This window comes from Quercus robur, chromosome 3, assembly GCF_932294415.1.
Source record: "Quercus robur chromosome 3, dhQueRobu3.1, whole genome shotgun sequence".
In the NCBI taxonomy this organism is placed as follows: domain Eukaryota; kingdom Viridiplantae; phylum Streptophyta; class Magnoliopsida; order Fagales; family Fagaceae; genus Quercus; species Quercus robur.
Genome location: NC_065536.1, coordinates 62,412,629 through 62,432,813, shown reverse-complemented (window position 1 = coordinate 62,432,813; position 20,185 = coordinate 62,412,629). Strand labels below are relative to the sequence as shown.

Below are 20,185 nucleotides of genomic sequence, written 5' to 3'. Positions count from 1 at the left end.
TTGCTTCTAGTTAAGATTAAATGTAGGTTGCAAAATGAGGTGTGTGCAAGACATTATATCACCTAGATAATTATTAAACAACCATACAATATCATGAATGTATTTTTTTTTCCCTCTATTATGCACATTTGGTGTGATGGTCACTCCACAAGTACAAATTCTTGTGGGGTGGAGGGGTTAAGGATCAGAGATCAAGTCTCTAGGAGATAGTTTCACACATATATACTTTTAAATTCTACAAGAGTAGCCAAGAGCCTTGCAGATGAATTAGCACATCCTCATGCACAAAGTGCTTAGAGGTTAGCAACTTATTGTAATTATCTGTTAAAAAAATTTGACAAAAATAAGATTTTTATCTTAGATAATAAAAAAATGTATGTATGTTGTAATTATCTCCACACAAAAAATATTAGATAAAAAAAAATGTATGTATGTTGTAATTATCTCCCAAAAAAATCAATTGGATAAGAGTAGGATTTTATGTAAGATAAAAAAAATGTATGTATGTTTTTATAATGCATTTTCATATATAGGTGTTTTAGTTATACTAGTAGGCTTAAATACTGAATGGTCATTGCTTAGCAATATTGGTCAAACACGTTAATTCAAGTGGGTTTTCCGTCAAACCCTAAGTTTCTATCGTTAAATAAGAAATTTTGAATCGAATCTTGTCTAGACATGAAGAAAAAAAAAAAAAAAAAAAAAAAAAAAACCACACTTGACAATAAGTAACCATTTTAAATTCGAATTCAATTGGATCTATAAATAAATAAATAAAGTATAGATGTTTCTAGTCCCCCAACAAAGAGGGAAAAAGAAATTAAAATAGGTTTATAATGTTATATATACGGATATACGAGAAAAAGGGTTTCCTGGTTGTCTTGTTACACGGTTCGCCGGCCATCATTGTATGTTTTTGTTCTCTAATTTGGACTTTACATATGGCTGTCAAATTTTCAATTCCATAATTAATCAACGTGGTATTACATTCTATTCATTCGTTAAACATTACAAAAGCCTACAAAAAGATTCTACAAAATGAACTTCAACTAGCTGAATTAGTCTAAAAGCTAGAAAACAATGCCTTTGACTGTTAATCTCTACTTTTTGATTAAATATAGCTCTGTTAAATTACAGATTGTCTCAAAAGCTTAAACTTTTAGGAAATGATGAGTTTTAATCACTTAACTATAATTCTAACACTCCCCCTCACTTGTGGGCCTAAACTTCCCCTTAATAAGTGGGGGTCCAACAAGTGAGAATTTAACATTTTAAATGGGAGGTAGAGTGAAGATAGGGATTGAACTTAGGATCTCCTGCTTTGATACCATGTTAAATTACCGATTGTCCCAAAAGTTTAAACTTTTAGAAAATGGTGAGTTTTAATCACTTAACCATAATTCTAACAAGCTCTTGGTTGTAGAAAAATTTGTGGACATTTCACTTGGACATGGTGAAGAATCCCACACTAAGTTTGTCTTCCAAGCATCATTATTCGAAGGCAAACTGAATGGAAATCCAATGGATCGGACAGTCTCCCAATGATCATCAGCATGTGTCAGATTAGGATTCTTCATCAAGGCATTGGCTTGCTCACCTCCACTACCAATGTTCCCTTGCATGTCTTGAAGTAAACTGAATGAGAAGCCATTGCAAAGTTCTTGTGGCCCACTATAGTCTATACTCTCGCTGACCTTAGTACCAAAATCTCCAAGCATTGAAGAGTGCATGTTTAACAGCATGGAAGAAATATCAACTGTGCATGTTGTTGATGTTGAAATTTCTAGAGGAGAAAACAAGATGCTAGAGGGAAGGTCTCCAGTCAGTTGAGAAGGTTTATCTGCTAATTGATTTAAGGATTCGTAGCACACAAAATCTAAGGGAGAAAACGTAGTGGAAGATAATTGTTGTATGTCATTGTTAATAGAGAAATGAGTGGCTGCTGAACAGTTGGTTTTTGACGTCAATGACATGTTCTCCTGAGAAAACTGAGTGCAGTGTGGACCTTTGACTAGCATATCAAGTGTGTTAGTTTCAGTTGGTGATGGAGAAACCCAAGAGTGACAGAGAGCTATTTTGGGTTGTGGAATTAGTTTTCTTGAATATCCTGCATATATTAGTGGCGGCTCTAGGAATTTTGTTTAGGAGGGTCATTAAGAAACTTAAATTAAATTTTCTTATTAATTAGAGAACTTGAATATATCAAGTTATCAACCAAAAAAAAAAAATGAAGTTTTACAATTTCCTTCTACAAGTTTTCAAATTTTGAATTGTTACATGATAATTCATTATGAGTATTTATTGCCAATGTGAATAGTTATGACCATTTAATTTTGTTAAGTTTGTCTAACATTTTTATTTTTATGCAGTTGTTATTATCTATTAATCTGTCATTGTTTTTATAAAAAATATTTTAAACTAAATGAATAAACTTAACTCATTGGCTTTGTATTAATTATTGATGCACACAACCACATTCATTCAAATATAAAATAATACACTACGTGTCTACTTAACCAATTAAATGCTTGAATAATCATTAACTTTACAATTTTTTTCTTGAATTTTTCTGACTTTATAACAAAAAATTATTATAACATGATAACAATACATACACATGTAATAAACCCTCTCAATTTCCTAATTATTAAATTATATAAAGTTATATTATATTTAAACTATACACACAAATATCCACAAGCATCATAATTCACACAAATAACATTATAACAAAAAGTAATGCACACAATTAATATTAAACATATTCGCACACATATAATTTAACTTTATAATAAAGAGTGAAACCTACAGTTTACAAACACTTACTTGTATTCTTAAAGTTGGAAATACTTATAGTAAGAATGTATAAGATTTAAGTTATGGTGTGCAATAATATTTTTAAGAATAAATTAAAGTATTAAACTAACAAAAAAAAATATTTTATATATATATATATATATTGTGAAGTCAGGGGGTTCATTTGAACCCCCTGAACAAAGGGTAGAGCCGCCCCTGATATTGCCCACGAGTCCCGCAAGTTTTTTTTTTTTTTTAATCTTAGTACAAGAATACCAGTGAAACGGCAATAAATTTATGGACACAACTTTTAAATCAATAAGTTAGAAACAATAAATAATAAAGTAATGATAATAGAGTCAATAACTTTTAGATCAACTGACACTTTTTGGTATTTTTAAAGTATATGTCAAGTATTCAAATTATATTAATGATGGGTTTATATGAAAATTAAAAACTTCTTGTCACCTTTTCGATTGGTAAAAAAAATAAAATGTCGTCTATAATATTATCATTAAAATATAGGCAAAGATCTAAATGAATAGTACAGTTTTTTGAGGCACTTTAATTGGCAGGAATGCTTTTGTCCACAAATCTCTTTGGTGGTGCTACTGGGTCAGAAAGTGAAGGTAACCTAAACTCATGCATCATTCAGTCAGTTTTGACACCTTTGGCAGCTCTACCTTCGTAGAAAAGATTTCTTCGGGCCAATTCACTTGGAACCTTCAGAGGAGAAAATAGGCCTGTCAGTTCTTGTAGCTTTCCAAAACCCAGCTCCAGTTACCCGGTTAGGATGTGCATTATTTCTGTATTTCCTGTCCCTACGGCAGTAGAAAAACCACTCTCTTTTACCAGTTGTGGCAAACATATATATAGGATTGGAAAAGTGCCATAGCAAGCTTGGCCTTATTGGGTGACAAGAAATTAAGAAAAAGCAATAGCACTATTTTACGCATTGTTTATTTTACACAGTACACCGTTTTTGTAAACAGAAAACGTGATTTTGAGTCACATTTTCATTTTTAAAAACATAAGTGCATGTAACACATTACATATAAAAAATTATAAAAATAAAAATAAAAATAAAAAATTACCCAACTATTTTACATGCATAAAGATTTACATGTTTAGTAACAAACATTTATGGGCCTGCATCCTTAGAGGATTGATCAAAAATGGTTTTTAGGTCTACATAGCCCATGAGATCTTAGTTTTTGGTCTATTATTTAATGGAAAAAACTTGACTCTAGTATCTAATTACACTAAACCAGTTAAGAGGATACATGTTCATTTTAAGCCTAATGTTATCATCCCAACAAATACAATACACTTGATGGGCTGGACTTAAGCCAAGTACTTATTTAAGAACTCGCCCATGATATCTCCCTATAATTACTAATTTGTATAGGACGAGAATCAAGGGGGTTACACTTGCTCAATAAAATCCAAAAAGAACTACAGGGCCTGCACTTTAACCGGGCTAGCAATTTGGACATTATGCATGATTAACTCAAACTGCAGTGTCTCGGAGTGGGCTTGACTAAAATAAAGGCCCCCAGTACTTTTGATAATATACATGGGCTTCCTTGAACCCTTACACTGTTCCACGTCTCATCTTTCAACTAGTTAACTTTCCTTATTAAAAGTATCACCTACCATGATGGTCACGTAGGATGTTTTATTCCAGTTAAACTTTCCAGTAGTTAACTTTCCTTATTTGATATCACCTACCATAATGGTTGAGTAGGTTTTCTCTTCCAGTTAAACATACATTAAGGTATGTGGATTTAGAAGCAACCACAAACTTTGAGTGTAAAACGCATGGTTGGGTATTTCAAGGGAGGCAAAGGCCATAAACAAGGGAAGCCACTTCCCCGTCTCTTTTTCTCATTGTCCTGGAGGTGTTCACTAGAAGAAGAACAACGAAAATAGGAGGTTCAGGAGCCTAGCCAATTCAAGTTTTACCCTTATTGCAAGGATTTGAAGATAACTTACCTAAGCTTTTAATTAAATTAGTGATAGGAAGCCTTGAAGAGTTCAAGTACGTGTCTGGTTTGTCTATAAATTCCAACAAAAGTGAAGTTTCTTCTCTTTTGTGCTGTGCCTCTAGTAATTAGAAGCAAATCCTAGAAGCTTTGTAATTTAAAGAAGGGTCTTTGCCTTTTAGATATTGATGTTGCGAAAGTTTAAAAAAAGTACACAAGATACTATTTTTGATAGTAGAGAAACTAAGCTTTTAATTTCTAATAATAAACCTCGAATCTATGATGGATTCCTTAAATCCACAATGTAATAGGTTTGAAATCCACCAGAGAAAGCAATAGAAAAAAATTTGAATTTTTATTAATAATAATCTTTGAAAAATGTTAACAGACTTAAAGGCTTATTTAAAGGCTCTATAAAACTTGACAGAAAAGAAAATATATTCTAAAAAAATCCTAATTGATACCTAACCATAAAATGAACTAAATTTGGCCTAAGAAATATTAAAAGCACCTAAAAACAAGGAAATAAATAACCTAAAGCTTAAATAATAAAAATTACACAAAATATCTAAATTAAATAGTAGATTTTGTCCTACATCTTACACCTTCACTTGAAACAAACTCGTCCTCGAGTTGATGGTTGAAATCTTAAATCTTTCGTGCCAAAAGAAGAAATACTTTGAATACTTCATCTTCTTTGCCTTCCTGCCTAACTTGAAAGTCATCAATTGGGCAATTTGAACTTCTTGTCCCTCGATCTTCATGTTATTAACAATTTTTACCAAATAAGAGTCAATGGTTAAATCAAATCTTTCGACCCCAATAAAATCAATAAACTTTGTTTCAATGTTTCCCATCAAAATAATAAGAGCTTAAACATTGTAATCATCTAACTTGACTTCATCAAGATCGTTGACAACTTCCTCTATAATTTCTTCTTTAATGGTCTCTACCATCTCAACTTGAAGATCTTTATGTATACTAGGTGTAGACACCAAAATTTTATGATGCATCCATAGACATCCAATTGATCATGATCGAGTATTTTTTATCAAATTAATTTATAATTGATGATGTGGATAGTCAACAAATGAAATCAAGCCACGTGGCACAATCAAATGAAGAAGGCCATGTGGCAACTTCAAAAAAAAAGACTCATATGAAAGGTTCTTATTAAATGGAGGACTAAATTAAATTCGTAATTGAGCATTAACTCTCAATAAATGCTGAGAGAAAATTCCAAATCAAAGACCATTGAGTTGCCTGTAAATAAAAGCTTCTCATATAAAAAAGGGACACAGAGACACTTAAAGAGAAAACTCTACTAACACTCTGTCAAAATATAGAATCATCTCGAAGTTCAAGAGAATTTCATTGTTCATCAAGACTTATTCCTACTTCTTCAAATCAAATTAGGGATTCTCCTTTAATCCAGTTCGAGATTAAGCCAACGACCCTCGCATCAAATCAAGTACATTCAACCACTCATTCAACTTGGAGACATTAAGGCACGATTCAAGATCAAGCTTCACAGCCCTACGAATCGTAAAGTTTCTTGGAAATCGAATCAGAGATGTTTATTGTATTATTTTATTGTAAAGAGTCATATAGAGGATTGTACTCATATATATATAAATCAATATAAATTGATAATTTGTTACACTATTTCGTGATCGTGTGATTTATCACTACGGTAGCGCCTCCAATAGAACGATTAGTGCTTAAATACATAAGAAGAAGAGCTGAACACCACAACTTGCTTTGGGCCTTAGCGCCGACTCATGAAGGTAGTTAGAGATGAAGCGAAGCGAGACAATGAAGGTAGTACCAAGAAATGACAATCGATGAATGGGCCTACACCGTCGAAACTTCTGTGTCTTGCACAGAAAATACAAAGAGAAGCACACAAAGAAGAGGTGTTGCCGAGAAACCCTTGCATCCTAAAGGCTGCGGCTGCAACATTGTAAGAAAAAGAAATGCGTGCAAGGGAAGACAGCTTCAACACCGACTCTACTAAGAAGACTAACGTGGGCTTGTGGTCCAAAACAATGTCTTTTGTGCAATCAAGCTGACAATGTGTCTAGTGTCTAAAAAAATCAAATGATAAGTGGGCCGTATGCCTAGCTAAAACCATGGAACAATACTCTCCAGCCCAATGCTAAAACTGTAATGTATAGCATTGAGATTGAGGAAGCTAAAATCTTCTTTCACGTGGATAAAGGTCTTGCTTTCCCGTGAACTAAGTCCGAAATTGAAATTAATAAAATATATGTGAGTATAGCCCTTTGTGTGACTCTTTACAATGAAAGAATACAATAAACTTCTCTAATTAGATCTCCAAGAAACTTTACGATCCAAAAGGTTGTGAAGCTTGATCTTGAATCGTGCCTTAATGTCTCCAAGTTGAATGAGCAATTGAACGTATTTGATTTGATGCAAGGGTCGTTGGCTTAATCTCGAACTGGATTGAAGGAGAATCCCTACTTTGATTTGAAGTAGGAATAAGTCTTGATGAACAATGGAATTCTCTTGGACTTAGAGATGAATCTTTATTTTGGCAAATTGTCAGTAAAGTTTTCTCTCGAAGTGTCTTTGTTCCTTTTTTCATACGAGAAGCCCCTATTTATACACAACTCAATGGTCTTTAATTTGGAATTTTCTCTCAGCATTTATTGAGATTTAATTATCAATTATAAAGTTAATTTAGTCTTCCATTTAATAAGAACTTTCCATACGAGACTTTTCTTCTAAAGTTGCCACATGGCCTTCTTCATTTGATGTTGCCATGTGGCTTGATTTCATTTGCTAATTGTTCACATCATCAATTGGAAATTAATTTGATCAAAAATACTTGATCATGATCAATTAGACAGTTGCAGATACATCATAAAAATTTTGATGTCTACACTAGGATCTTTATTAATCTCCTCCACATTAATCTTGATTTTAGAATCTTCTTCTATCATAAGGTCTTCATGAAATTCCTCATAAATCTCTATATTTTCTTCTTTGACTTTTACATATTCTTTAACATGCAATTCCTCCTTTAATGGTGGAATATATGGTTCTTCAAAATAATTTAAGTATGAATTTCTTGGCCAATAATAATCTTGAATTCTATATGGCAAAAATTCATCACAATCCGAAGGATAATATTTGTTAGCAAGTATTATTTTCATCCTTGGCCATGAACAAATTTTGTCTTTACCTTGTCGAATTCTATCAAATTGTACTTGTTCCCACCAACGTAAGGCATACTCTCTAAGTTTATACAGAGAAAGTATAACTTTTCTCTCATCATTAATATTCTCAAAGTCAAATAAATCATCTTGATCAAGTAACCAATCAAGAATATCTTCTTTATAAAAATAACCATTAAAACAACATGCAATTCTTTTATAAGACCTATATGAAATTTGCTTACCAATAGGTTGCTCATGAGTTACGTCTCCGTTGTAGTTATCCCATTGTTTCCATGCTTTAACAATGCCATCCTAACAAAGATATTTGTGAGTGTTTGTTGTACGTCACATAATACTTGCTAAGTTATTCGTTGTTGTCGTTGTGGTGGTTATGATCTTGCCGGATAGCCTTCAGCCCAGGGTAAGTCAAAACTCTGATACCAACTAATCGCAAAAACTTGAGGAAAGTACACATGATACGCTCTTTGATGGAAGAAACTGTTAGTTTCTAGTAATAAACCTCGAGTCCACGATGGGTTCCTAGAATCCACAATGTGATAGGTTTGGAATCTACCAAAGAAAATAATAGACAAAATTCTGAATTTTTATTAATAATAATCTCTTATAAACATTTACAGACTTAGCGGCTTATTTAAAGGCTCTGTAAAACTTGACAAATAAGAAAATATATTCTAAAAAAGATTCAAATTAGTACCTAACTATAATAGGAACCAAATTTGACCTAAAAGCATTAAAAGCACTGAAAAACAAGCAAATAAAAAACCTAAACCCAAAATAACGAAAATTGCATAAAAATACCAAAAAATAAATAGTAGATTCCGTCTTACATCTAATATTTGGGACTTCCTCTTATATTTGCCAAATCAATATTTAAGAACTACCAACCATTGTTGGTCAAAGTCCAAGGTAGAATCAACTCGTTTATTGTTGTTAGGTCTCATGTTTGAGTTATTCCACTTTGTGTTCTCTCCTATTTTTGGTATAGGGGTTTTGAGTTGTCTCTGTTTCTAGATCTTTCACTTGTGAGCCTTTGAAACTGTGTAAAGAATTTATTCTCTAATAAATCTATCTGATTTACCCCCACACAAAATTAAAATTAAAAAAAATAATTAAAAAAAAAAAAAAAAAAAAAGAGAGAGAGAGAGAGTATATCATGGTGAACTCATTGGGCAATGGCATGGCCACAATACCAATCATACCTTGGGTTAAATGCTCTCAATTTACGTACAAGGGATAGTCATATCATTGACATCCAAGAGTTTGGACTCGATGATTAGAGTTATTATTCACCATTTTTTTTAGAAAGAACTTCTTAATTTTTATTCACGAATATTGCTTTCTCTCTCCTCTTGCAAAAACTTGTACCCCCTTCATCAAGTAATCAAAGCTTAGTGGCATTTGTTTGACCGTTGTAGCTGCAAAATGTAGGAAGGTGGCATCAATTTTTCCAAACAACCAGCACCTAGAAAGTAAATCAATCAAACAACTGATCTTAGCTTCCCTTTGACGGTGTAAGACTGGGAAGTGACATGTGGATGAGATATCAAAGGGAGCCAACAATTTAATAATACGCGGATTAATAATAGGTCTGCCTCTTAGAATGCTCCTCCAAGCATAGAATTCTTTTGAGGCGAAAACTATATTTTCATCCCTACATTTTTACGTGATTCTCACTTTGGTCCCTATTTTTTATTTTCATCGATTTTAGTCCCTATTTAGCAAAACGCCTTTCATTTTAGTCATTTCCGTTAGTGCCCTAATGGCAAAGTCCTACATGGCAGACGAACTATTAAAATAATAATAATAATAAATTTATTTTGACATTAAAAATGCCACATCAGCATCTAAATTAAAAAAATTAATTTATTAATTTTAACTAAATAAAAAAATTAAAAACAGAAATAAAAACAAAAAATCACTTTAATTGAGTCTAAGTGTGTCTTAAACAAGAACAACATGAATATAAACCCAGATCTAATAACACAAAATTAAAATCCAAAAATCACAAACCCAAAAAACAAGAATAGAAAATTAAACTATAGATCCACATAAGAACACATGCCCAGATTTTCTAGCATTTTCTTGCCCGTTCTTGTCAACCAAACACAAAAACACAAACACAAACTGATTTCTAGCAAGAACAAAAACACAAACCCAGCAACAGATCTTACTTATCAACCCGCTTTGATGTATGTTTGCTTTTTGTACCACTATGCACATTTGGTGTGATGGTTACTCTATAAGTACAGGTTCTTATGAGATAGAGGAGATAAGGGTCTAGGTTCAAATATTTAGGAAACAATTTTACACATATATACACTTAGATTTGATAAGAGTAGCCAAAAGCCTTGTACTTGAATTGGCACATCTTCACGCACAAAGTGTTTAGGAGTTAGCAGCTTATTGTAATTATTTCCAAATATATATATATTGATAAGAGTAGGATTTCTATCTCAAAAAAAAATGTTTGTATATTGTAATTATCTCCCAAAAAAAAAATATATATATATATATATATATATTAGATAAAAAACATGCATGTATGTTGTAATTATCACACAAAATAAAAAGATTTGATAAAAGTAGAATTTCTATCTCAAATTAAATATATATATATATATATATGTATGTATGTATGTATGTATGTCTTTTTAACGTATTTACATGGGTGTTTTAGTTATATATACTAATAGGATTAAATATTGAATGGTCATTTCTTAGCAATATTGGTCAAACACGTTAATTTAATTAGGTTTTCAGTCAAACCTTAAGTTTCTACTGTTAAATAAGAAATTTTAGATCAAATCTTGTTTAGACATAAAATAAAAAACCACACTTGACAATAAATAACCATTTTAGATTCAAATTCAATTCGATCTATAAATAAATGAAAAGTATATATGTTTCTATTCCATCAACAAAAAGGGAAAAAGAAATTAAAATAGGTTTATAATGTTTTTTTTTAAGAGATAGTTTTAACCTATGGCGTCCGCTCCTGATGATAATTCTTTATCATCAGACCAAGACACTAATCAATTTTTTGATATAGGCGAGAATTGAACCCCAGATCTCTTATTCAACTATCAGAAACTTTACCAGTTAAACTAACTGGAACCCACAAATAAGTTTATAATGTTATATGTACAGATATACGAGAAAAAGGGTTTCCTAGTTTTCTTGTTACACGGCTCGCCGGCCATTGTTTGGCGTCTGTGTTTGTCTGGATGTTTTTGTTCTTTAATTTGGACTTTACATATGGCTGTCAAATTTTCAATTCCATAATTAATCAACGTCGTATTACATTCTATTCATTCGTTAAACATTACAAAAGCCTACAAAAAGATTCTACAAAATGAACTTCAACTAGCTGAATTAGTCTAAAAGCTAGAAAACAATGCCTTTGACTATTAATCTCTACTTTTTCATTAAGTATAGCTCTTGGTTGTAGAAAAACTTGTGGACATTTCACTTGGACATGGTGAAGAATCCCACGCTAAGTTTGTCTTCCAAGCATCATTATTCGAAGGCAAACTGAATGGAAATCCAATGGATCGGACGGTCTCCCAATGATCATCAGCATGTGTCATATTAGGATTCTTCATCAAGGCATTGGCTTGCTCACCTCCACTAGCAATGTTCCCTTGCATGTCTTGAAGTAAACTGAATGAGAAGCCATTGCAATGTTCTTGTGGCCCACTATAGTCTATACTCTCACTGACCTTAGTACCAAAATCTCCAAGCATTGAAGAGGGCATGTTTAACAGCATGGAAGAAATATCAACTGTGCATTTTGTTGGTGTTGAAGTTTCTAGAGGTGAAAACAAGAAGCTAGAGGGAAGGTCTCCAGTGAGTTGAGAAGGTTTATCTGCTAATTGATTTAAGGATTTGTAGCACACAAAATCTAAGGGAGAAAACGTAGTGGAAGATAATTGTTGTATGTCATTGTTAATAGAGAAATGAGTGGCTGCTGAACAGTTGGTTTTTGATGTCAATGACATGTTCTCCTGAGAAAACTGAGTGCAGTGCTGACCTTTGACTAGCATATCAAGTGTGTTAGTTTCAGTTGGTGATGGAGAAACCCAAGAGTGAGAGAGAGCTCTTTGGGTTGTGGAATTAGTTTTCTTGAATATCCTGCATATTGCCCATGAGTCCTGCAAGTTATAAAAAAGAGAGAATATCTTAGTACAAGAATACCAATGAAATGTCAATAAGTTTATGGACATAACTTTTTTCACAACCTTTAATGATAATGGAACCAATAATTTTTAAGTCAACTAATACTTTTTGATATTTTTAACATAGATATTTAGGACTCAAATTATGTTTATAGTTGATTTATATAAAAATCCGTAATAACTTGTCACTTTAGCAAACTGGAAAAGAAAAAATTATGTCTATAATATTATCATTAAAACATAGGCAAAGATCTAAATGAATAGTATAGTTTTATGAGACACTTTACATTGGCAGGAATGCTTTTGTCCACAAATCTCTTTGGTGGTGCTGTTGGGTCAGTAAGTGAAGGTAACCTAAACTCATGCATCATCCAGTCAGTTTTGATACCTTTGGCAGCTCTACCTTTGTAGAAAACAAGGGATTTCTTCAAGCCAATGCACTTGGAACCTTCAGAGGAGTAAATAGGCCTGTCAGTTCCTGTGGCTTTCCAAAACCCAGCTCCAGTTACCCGATTAGGCCTTGCACTGTTTCTGTATTTCCTATCCCTAGGGCAGTAGAAATACCACTCTTTTTCTCCAGTTGTGGCAAACTCTACATGAACAAAGTTTGCAGCAAAAACTGTTAGCCCCACTACTAAAAAGTCATACTTTTAACTGTTTGGATTTGCTTATTTTCATCATAAACAGGAATATACAGTTTAAAAAAAAAATCAAACCTTTCATGGTACAGTTATACTTTTACACAATAATAAAAAGAAACTTGTGAAAATAAGCTCATCCAAATGAAATCACTTATGAAATCTAGTTAAATAAATTCCTGCAAAGTGACCTAATTAAGCTAAAAAGTAAAGACTAGTTTATCTTACTTGGAAGATCCCATGGATCATATTTATAGATATCAAGCTGCTTGATGAGCTCGATAGAGAGAGGCCGCTGCTGAATTTTTCTCTTCAGATAAAACCCTACAAGCTCCTCATCAGTTGGATGAAATCGAAACCCTGGTAGCATCACTTCATCTAGTTTATCACCATCAATAATTCTCTCATCCATACCTTCCCTGTTATCTTATTTCTTAACCCTAGTTTTCCTTTCTACAAACTAAACAAGCAGTATATATGGAATAAGATCTATTTTCTTTTTTTAAAGTAAAACTTTCCCCTTTGAAATAGACAACTAGCTTGTTGTCTTTGCAGATCTTAAACCAGAACAACTTCTCAATGAGAAAGAGAGAAAAGTACTTTCTTGCTGCAAAGCAAACCCTAAAATATATGAACTTAAAAAGGGAGAAGAACACAAAGACACCAACTTGGACAAACCTCACTTAATTTGAAGCCATTATATGCTACCTGTGAAGGGGTCTGCCTCCGAAGGATCAGCCGCCTTTTCTGGTGACTTTAAAGGAGTGTGTGTTTTGCGAGGATCGCGTTGAAGGCTCACAAAGAAAACTAAAGACAAAGCTCTTAAAAAAGAAACAAGTACCAAGAAAACCCCAAGTAAAGAAAATGGATTTTGATATGTAAGAGAGACCTAGTATTATTTCTTACTTGTACCTTAATGAAAAACCCCATTAGGGGTTTTTTTAATCCAAGTTGAGGAATCTCAAGAAACACCAAATCTGCAGTTTATGGGGATTATGGATCAATGTTTAGCTTCCCAATTATCATATTAATTTCATGAAAGTTCTGCTAAATACACTCCAAATGAAGACAAAGCAAGCTTCCAAGAAAGTAATTTTATATTGTGTGGTTTGTGTTTGAACCATTATTTGGAAACGTAGACTTGAACCAACTTCCAACACAAAGCTCATAAATTTATATATTCAAACTATAAAATTCCTATGACACCACTTAGGATTATAGTATTGTATCAAGTTTCTCAGAATCCGAAAATCCCGTTTCTATTCCATTCCCCAGAGCTTCTATTCCACTGACTTTGTCAGATTGAAACAATTGTATATTTCTGTATCAAATGTGTAGATAACACCAAACGAACGTGTGATGAGGAAGTACTCTAAAGTCTAAAGGTTAAAAGGGACCACATACCCTTATTAGAACATAGAGAAAGAAAAGTTCTTGTTTGACCAATTTGGAAGGATCTTAGCTAACCTATCTTTCAGAGTAGTTGAAACATATCCAAGTAAAATAATTGACTTTATGGGTAATCTTTAGCCCTCTTGGCTATTGGGAAAAGGATTTCTTTTGCTTTTGACAATTTTGCTCTTGACAATGTGAGTTGAGTTCGGCAACTTTTAGGGGTTTTTTTTTTTTTTTTCGGTAAAGAAAATTTCTTGGACAGACAGGAGTAAGTTCAATGTTTTTTTTTCGGTACTATGATTTCAGAAAACATGGGTTACAAACTTATAAGATATCTCTTATTCTATAAACTTAAGTTATCAACATAGATCAGGCTCAAACTAAAACCACACAAGTTTTAATACCATAATAAACTACTATTTATCCCCAAGATTTTTTTTTTTTTTTGATAATTTGATTGTTGTGAGTGAGGTATTTGAATCCTGAATATCTTCTTTAAAAACACCAAAAATTTACTAACTAAATTAGTTACAAGGCTCCTGTCTGGAAATTAAATTGTTAGGGTATTTTTTTTATTTAATCATTTAACTATCTATTCTACCACAAACAATAAAATCCAAAAATCTTAAACAATCGAAACTCAACAAAAAAAAAAAATCATAACTTGTTTTGAATATTATATATCTCATGATTGAATTTAAACCTTATTAATTTCAGCTTGTTTTAATTTGCTGTGGATTAATTCATAATCATCTATGTATTCATACGTTGTAGCCTATATTATGTGTCACTATCTTTCTTGTACTTTTATATATTTTTCCATCTCATATATTATTGATCAATACATGCATGTTTGAGATGGAAGGGAACTTAAATTTAAAGAAAATAAGCAATTGCCACGAGCAACGTAACAGTACAAGAAAGGGTTATCGTATACTTTTAAAAAAAGCAATATTTATTAAGTACGATTCCAGCTAACATGCATGAAAGAAAATAAAGACACAAACTTTCATAGAAATCCACTAACTCCACTTCTAGATGAACAGAATGGCTGGCACCGACGTTCTTGAGGTTTGAAGACAGCAATGTTCACACAATATCTTTGTGGTCTAAACTCTAAAGTCTAAGACTTTGATTTTGTTTTAGTCATGTCCATATGTCACATATATAATCATTTCTGGTACAAGGTTATTGAAGTCGTCTATTTTAGGCTTATGTTGAATAAAAAAATCCACCAAAAAAAAAAACACAATATAAGAAATAACAGAAAGAAGTATTAAAATATAATTTGTATGTAGATAAGATATGTATATATGTAACACAAATTAGAAGTGAAAAAAAAAAAAAAAAAAAAAAAAAAAAAAAAAAAAAAAACCCTTTAGAATCGTCTCTATCTCCACTTTGCAGTCTTAATCACTACAATCATTCATAATCCATATAATCAATATGCACTTTCAAGAAAATGAATATAGTTTAATGGGTTTGGGGAATTATTTTACATTACTATGTTAACGTGGAATATATAAATGCTTTAGTAAAGAACATATATGGCAAGTGTTAAAATTTGTAAAAGTGGTTATGTTAATATTTGTATCCAAAAAGAATGAATTTAAGTTAAATTATGGCGATATTGTATGAACATTGCCATCTCAAACACTTATCATAACCATTTAAATCACATGTTGTGATTGATGTATAATAAAAAATTGTTAGTGATGTTCACATTTAAAAGTGATCGTTAATAATAATTTAAGAAAACTTAATGAATGTTCTAAGGATATTAATTTAGAAAATATTTTTTATTAAAAAAAGTTAAAAAATAATAATAATAACTAACTTTTTTTTTTTTTACAACTTTTTTATATTTCACATAAAAGTTATATTTCTTAATAAGTTCCACCTAAACAAGTTATAAATTCTTTGTGTCCCTAGCATAGTAGCATTGTTGGTATTATTTTCTCTATCTACACGTCCCAAAGTGTTGAAAGGAACACATGGGTTTTTGGACATTTTAAAAGGCCAAAGTCAAATAGCTCTAATTTTGTGGACTTTGGAAAAGCTAAACTATGGAATTCCTCAATTTCTTGCTTTAGTAAACCAAATTATTACAAAATTAATTTTGAATTGTCTTTCAAAACCCACCCTCATTAAACTTAACAAGGTCCAATTTTTCATACTAGACTTTGCTAACAATGTCTACTGGTTGGATAGCAATTAGGGAGTGAAGTACTGTGTAGTTAATGACTCAAGCTCTCACTGAGTCAAATGCCAAACTTGGGACTCAAAAATCAGTGAAACTCCCAAAATCTAGCCCTCGGTTGGAACCATTTCTGTCTGTTTCTTGACCTAGGGTTTGCTTCCCAAACGTGTAACCAAAGTTTTTAAAAATGAGTCAAACTCTTCAAGCTCAAGCATCTATACCTCTGTCCACGTGAACATGAACCAGTAAATAAACACCTAGGTGGCAAGTGCACTCAATATGGTAAATAAAACCGAGCTGGTACCCAATTTGAATCAAATTCAGTGACGTGGGTGCCTCATTATCGTTTTAAGTCATGTCATGTCATGGCTTCACATTATTAATCCCAACTTGTCTTCAAAGATGCTAGGGTGGTGGTGGTGGTGGGTCCTGGAATTAATAGACCCTACGCTATTTGTGACCTTTCATTTTGCACCTTTTTTTTGCAGCTAAAATGAAACTATATATTCTAAGAGTATTTAAATTTTACATCCTGAAATTTTAAAATTTTGGTTTTACTTCTTGATATTATATTTGATTTGCACCAGCAAATTTTTGTCTATATTTTATAGTGAGTAATGATTATGGCCCCAAAACTAATTGAATAGTGAGTAATTTTATATTCGTTAAGTGTCGCATTAACTTGTCAAGCTTGTTCAATTTTTCTAATAATATCATATCACATCATTTTTGTACTCTAAAAAAAATTTAAATAATTAGAATAAATTTTTTTTGAAAAAAAAACATATACACACACCATAAACTCAAAACAAAACAGAAAAAATAATGTAACATAATAAAAATGACGTAACATTATTTTATTGAATTAACTAAACATGCATAACAAACTTATGTAGCACTTAACAAAAAATATAAATAAAAAGGTTACTAATGCAAACGAAATATAACTTTAAAGAATAAAATCCAAATTATAAAATTTTAGGGTGTAAAATTAAAAAAAAAAAAAAAAAAAAAAAAAAAAAAAAAAACCACAAACTCTATAGGTTAATTTGGATTTTAGCTATTTGTTTTTTTAATCAACGTCTAACGTACCTAGTATCATGCACTGCACTTCAGACTTTCTTCTTTATAAGGGAACAAATATTATTGGATTAAGAGGAAAAATATTATTCTAAGGCCCGGCCATAAATAAATCACATTTAAGCTTAACAACATTACGCTATGACCAATTAAAAAATACAAACAAACATCATTTTTTAATGTCTTTAGTGGAAACATTTAAGATTCAAATCCTCCTCCCTCCACTTAAAATATATCATAAAAACAATACACTATAAGTTAATCTAAATCTGAACTAACAATGTCGTAAAAATAATTTTATGAAATCACAACCAATAAGAGGAAGCCACTACATACAACAACTCCGTAAGATATTATCTTCACAATGCCAAAGGATCAAACTAATAATCCAAATGACCCATTGGCATTTGATTTTTGTTGGTGGTGTTATTCTAAGATTAGGTTCTCTCCAGTGATGTTGTTATAAGATTAGGTTCTCTCTCACTAAAAATGGTTGGGTATTGACTCAATAAATATAACTATTTTTGTTAATTCACTATTTCTATTAAAAACTAGAATAGAGTATTCTAAAAAGCCTTTATTAAAGATTGAAATTTCCAGTTTTAACTTAAAAGCTATTTTCAAAGTTTAAGATGGAGAAAAAACTCGTTAACGAAAATGTAAAAGAGATGGCAAATTTTGCTAAAGAGCTTAAGTCCATTATTAGAGATCGTTTTTCACTCCTAAAGTCCTAATGCAAATCCAAACCCCAAGGAAAACTAAAAAACAAAACAAACCTTTTCAAGCAAAAGAATTTTGTTAACACTTATATTTAGTTAAAGTTTACAAAGATATATAGATGAGAATGACCCCAAACTTTTCATATTTCTTATATGATTTTCTTAAATTGGTCAAATTTTTATATTTGTTATTACTTTGACCCTCTTATTCTTGAAATTCCATTAAACTTTGGTTAATCTAAAACTTAATATTAAATTTGATATCTTTTTAGCATTAATGGCCCATTAAAAGGCCTTTAATCTTTTTTATTTAGTGACCAAAGACTAAAGCACCACTTCCTAATTCTATATAATATCTAAAAGATGAAGCTTATTATTTATTATTGTCATGCTTGGTCCACTTTGGTTCATTCGGTCCAATTCAGTCCATTTAGTCTATTTCGGTTCAATTTGGTCCATTTCGGTCTACTTCGACCCATTCAGTCAATTTCTGTCCAATTTGGACTATTTCAGTCCACTTTGGTCTATTCTGTCCATTTTAGTGCACTTCAGTCAATTTTGGTTCACTTCGGTCCATTCAGTCCAAGTAGATCCATTTAGTCCACTTTGATCTATTTCAGTCCACTACGGTCCATTCAGTCCACTTCGGTCTATCATCCAATTTAGTCTATTTTGACCCATTTGGTCCACTTCAGTCCATTTCTATCAACTTTAGTCTATTTGGGTGCACTTCAGTCTATTTCGGTCCTTATTATTCCACTCTGTTGATGCTTTAGGAGAAGAGGTTTGTGTAGAAACTAGAAAGTGGAGTTACTTTATTGACAATCATGTCGCCTTCTTAGAGTAATGTTGGTAGGTTCTTGATAAAATTACATTTTTCTTACATCTTACTAAAGTCCTATATTTTTTTTTTTTTTAATATAAGTTATGGATTTACTTAAATTGGCTTCTTCTTTAGGAAATTCAAAACTTATAAATATAAAGGATAAAATGTTTGTAAGGAGCATTAAAAACAAATTCCAATCACATATTACATTATTTACAAAAATGTCTTCTTGCCTTATATAATAATTGAATGTATAATGTATTATGTTTCCTTAAAAATAATACTAAATTTAAAACACTTTCAAATAACAAATATAGATAGCTTAATTTAGAAAATCCAATATATTGTATCAACTATACTTTATTAGAAAATAATCACATCATTTTAAGTAGATTTTAGGACTAACACTTTATATGTGTCGTCTACTATTTTTATTTTTCACCTAACAAAAAACAAATCTTCAAAAAAATTTCCACACGTTGCGCGGGATTGTGACTAGTAAAAAATAAAAATGATGAACTTAACATGATTAAATAAAGATTATTACATCCATGGTTGTCAAAATCGCGAAATGGATCGTAGAATCGCATGATTTTACGATCCCACCTCACCAAATGTTTAGAAGCGCACAAAAATTATAAAAATTGTAGGATCGTGTAGAATCATATAGGATTGTAGGATCATATGGGTTCTACCAAAATGTAAAAATCAGTTTTTTTTTTTTTTTTTTTTTTTAGTTCATCTTTATAAGTTGTAATTAATAATCTCAAGACTAAGACATGGTACTTCATAAATGTATCAACTAAGTGGTGGGACTCATATGGAGATGACTTTCTTGAATTGAAAATTTTTGCCATAAGAATATTGAGCTTAACATATAGCTCTTCAAGTTGTGAAAGTAATTGGAGTACGTTTGGAAAAGTAAGACCAAATGACTTTGGTACATTATCCCCCAATTGAGAATTCTCTATTAAAATTGGTACAACTTTAAGTACACTCAAAAAGAAGAAAATTGTTTAAACCCAAAAAAATAAAAAGAATGAGTTGGTATTTGTTATGTAAAACTTGAAGATAAAAGATAAAATACCTAAACTATCAAGTGCAAAGAAGAAATTGGTTTGAAGAACTTATCTTTAGATGATGAGTGGTTAGCAAAGGGTGTCAACCA

At 31.4% G+C, this 20,185-nt stretch overlaps 1 protein-coding gene and 1 pseudogene across 1 annotated transcript; both read right to left on the bottom strand.

Moving 5' to 3' along the window:
- Positions 1-1,382: 1,382 nt before the first annotated feature.
- On the bottom strand, positions 1,383-3,664 carry LOC126719910 (protein FEZ-like; annotated as a pseudogene).
- A 7,576-nt stretch (positions 3,665-11,240) lies between these two features.
- Positions 11,241-13,717, bottom strand: LOC126718778 (protein FEZ-like). Its single transcript, XM_050421127.1, has 3 exons — positions 13,026-13,717; positions 12,447-12,751; positions 11,241-12,135 (listed from the first exon to the last, which is right to left on the bottom strand). Exons 1-3 carry the CDS (start codon positions 13,207-13,209, stop codon positions 11,410-11,412), a joined length of 1,215 nt encoding a protein of 404 aa, XP_050277084.1. The 5' UTR covers positions 13,210-13,717; the 3' UTR covers positions 11,241-11,409.
- Between the last annotated feature and the right edge of the window lie 6,468 nt (positions 13,718-20,185).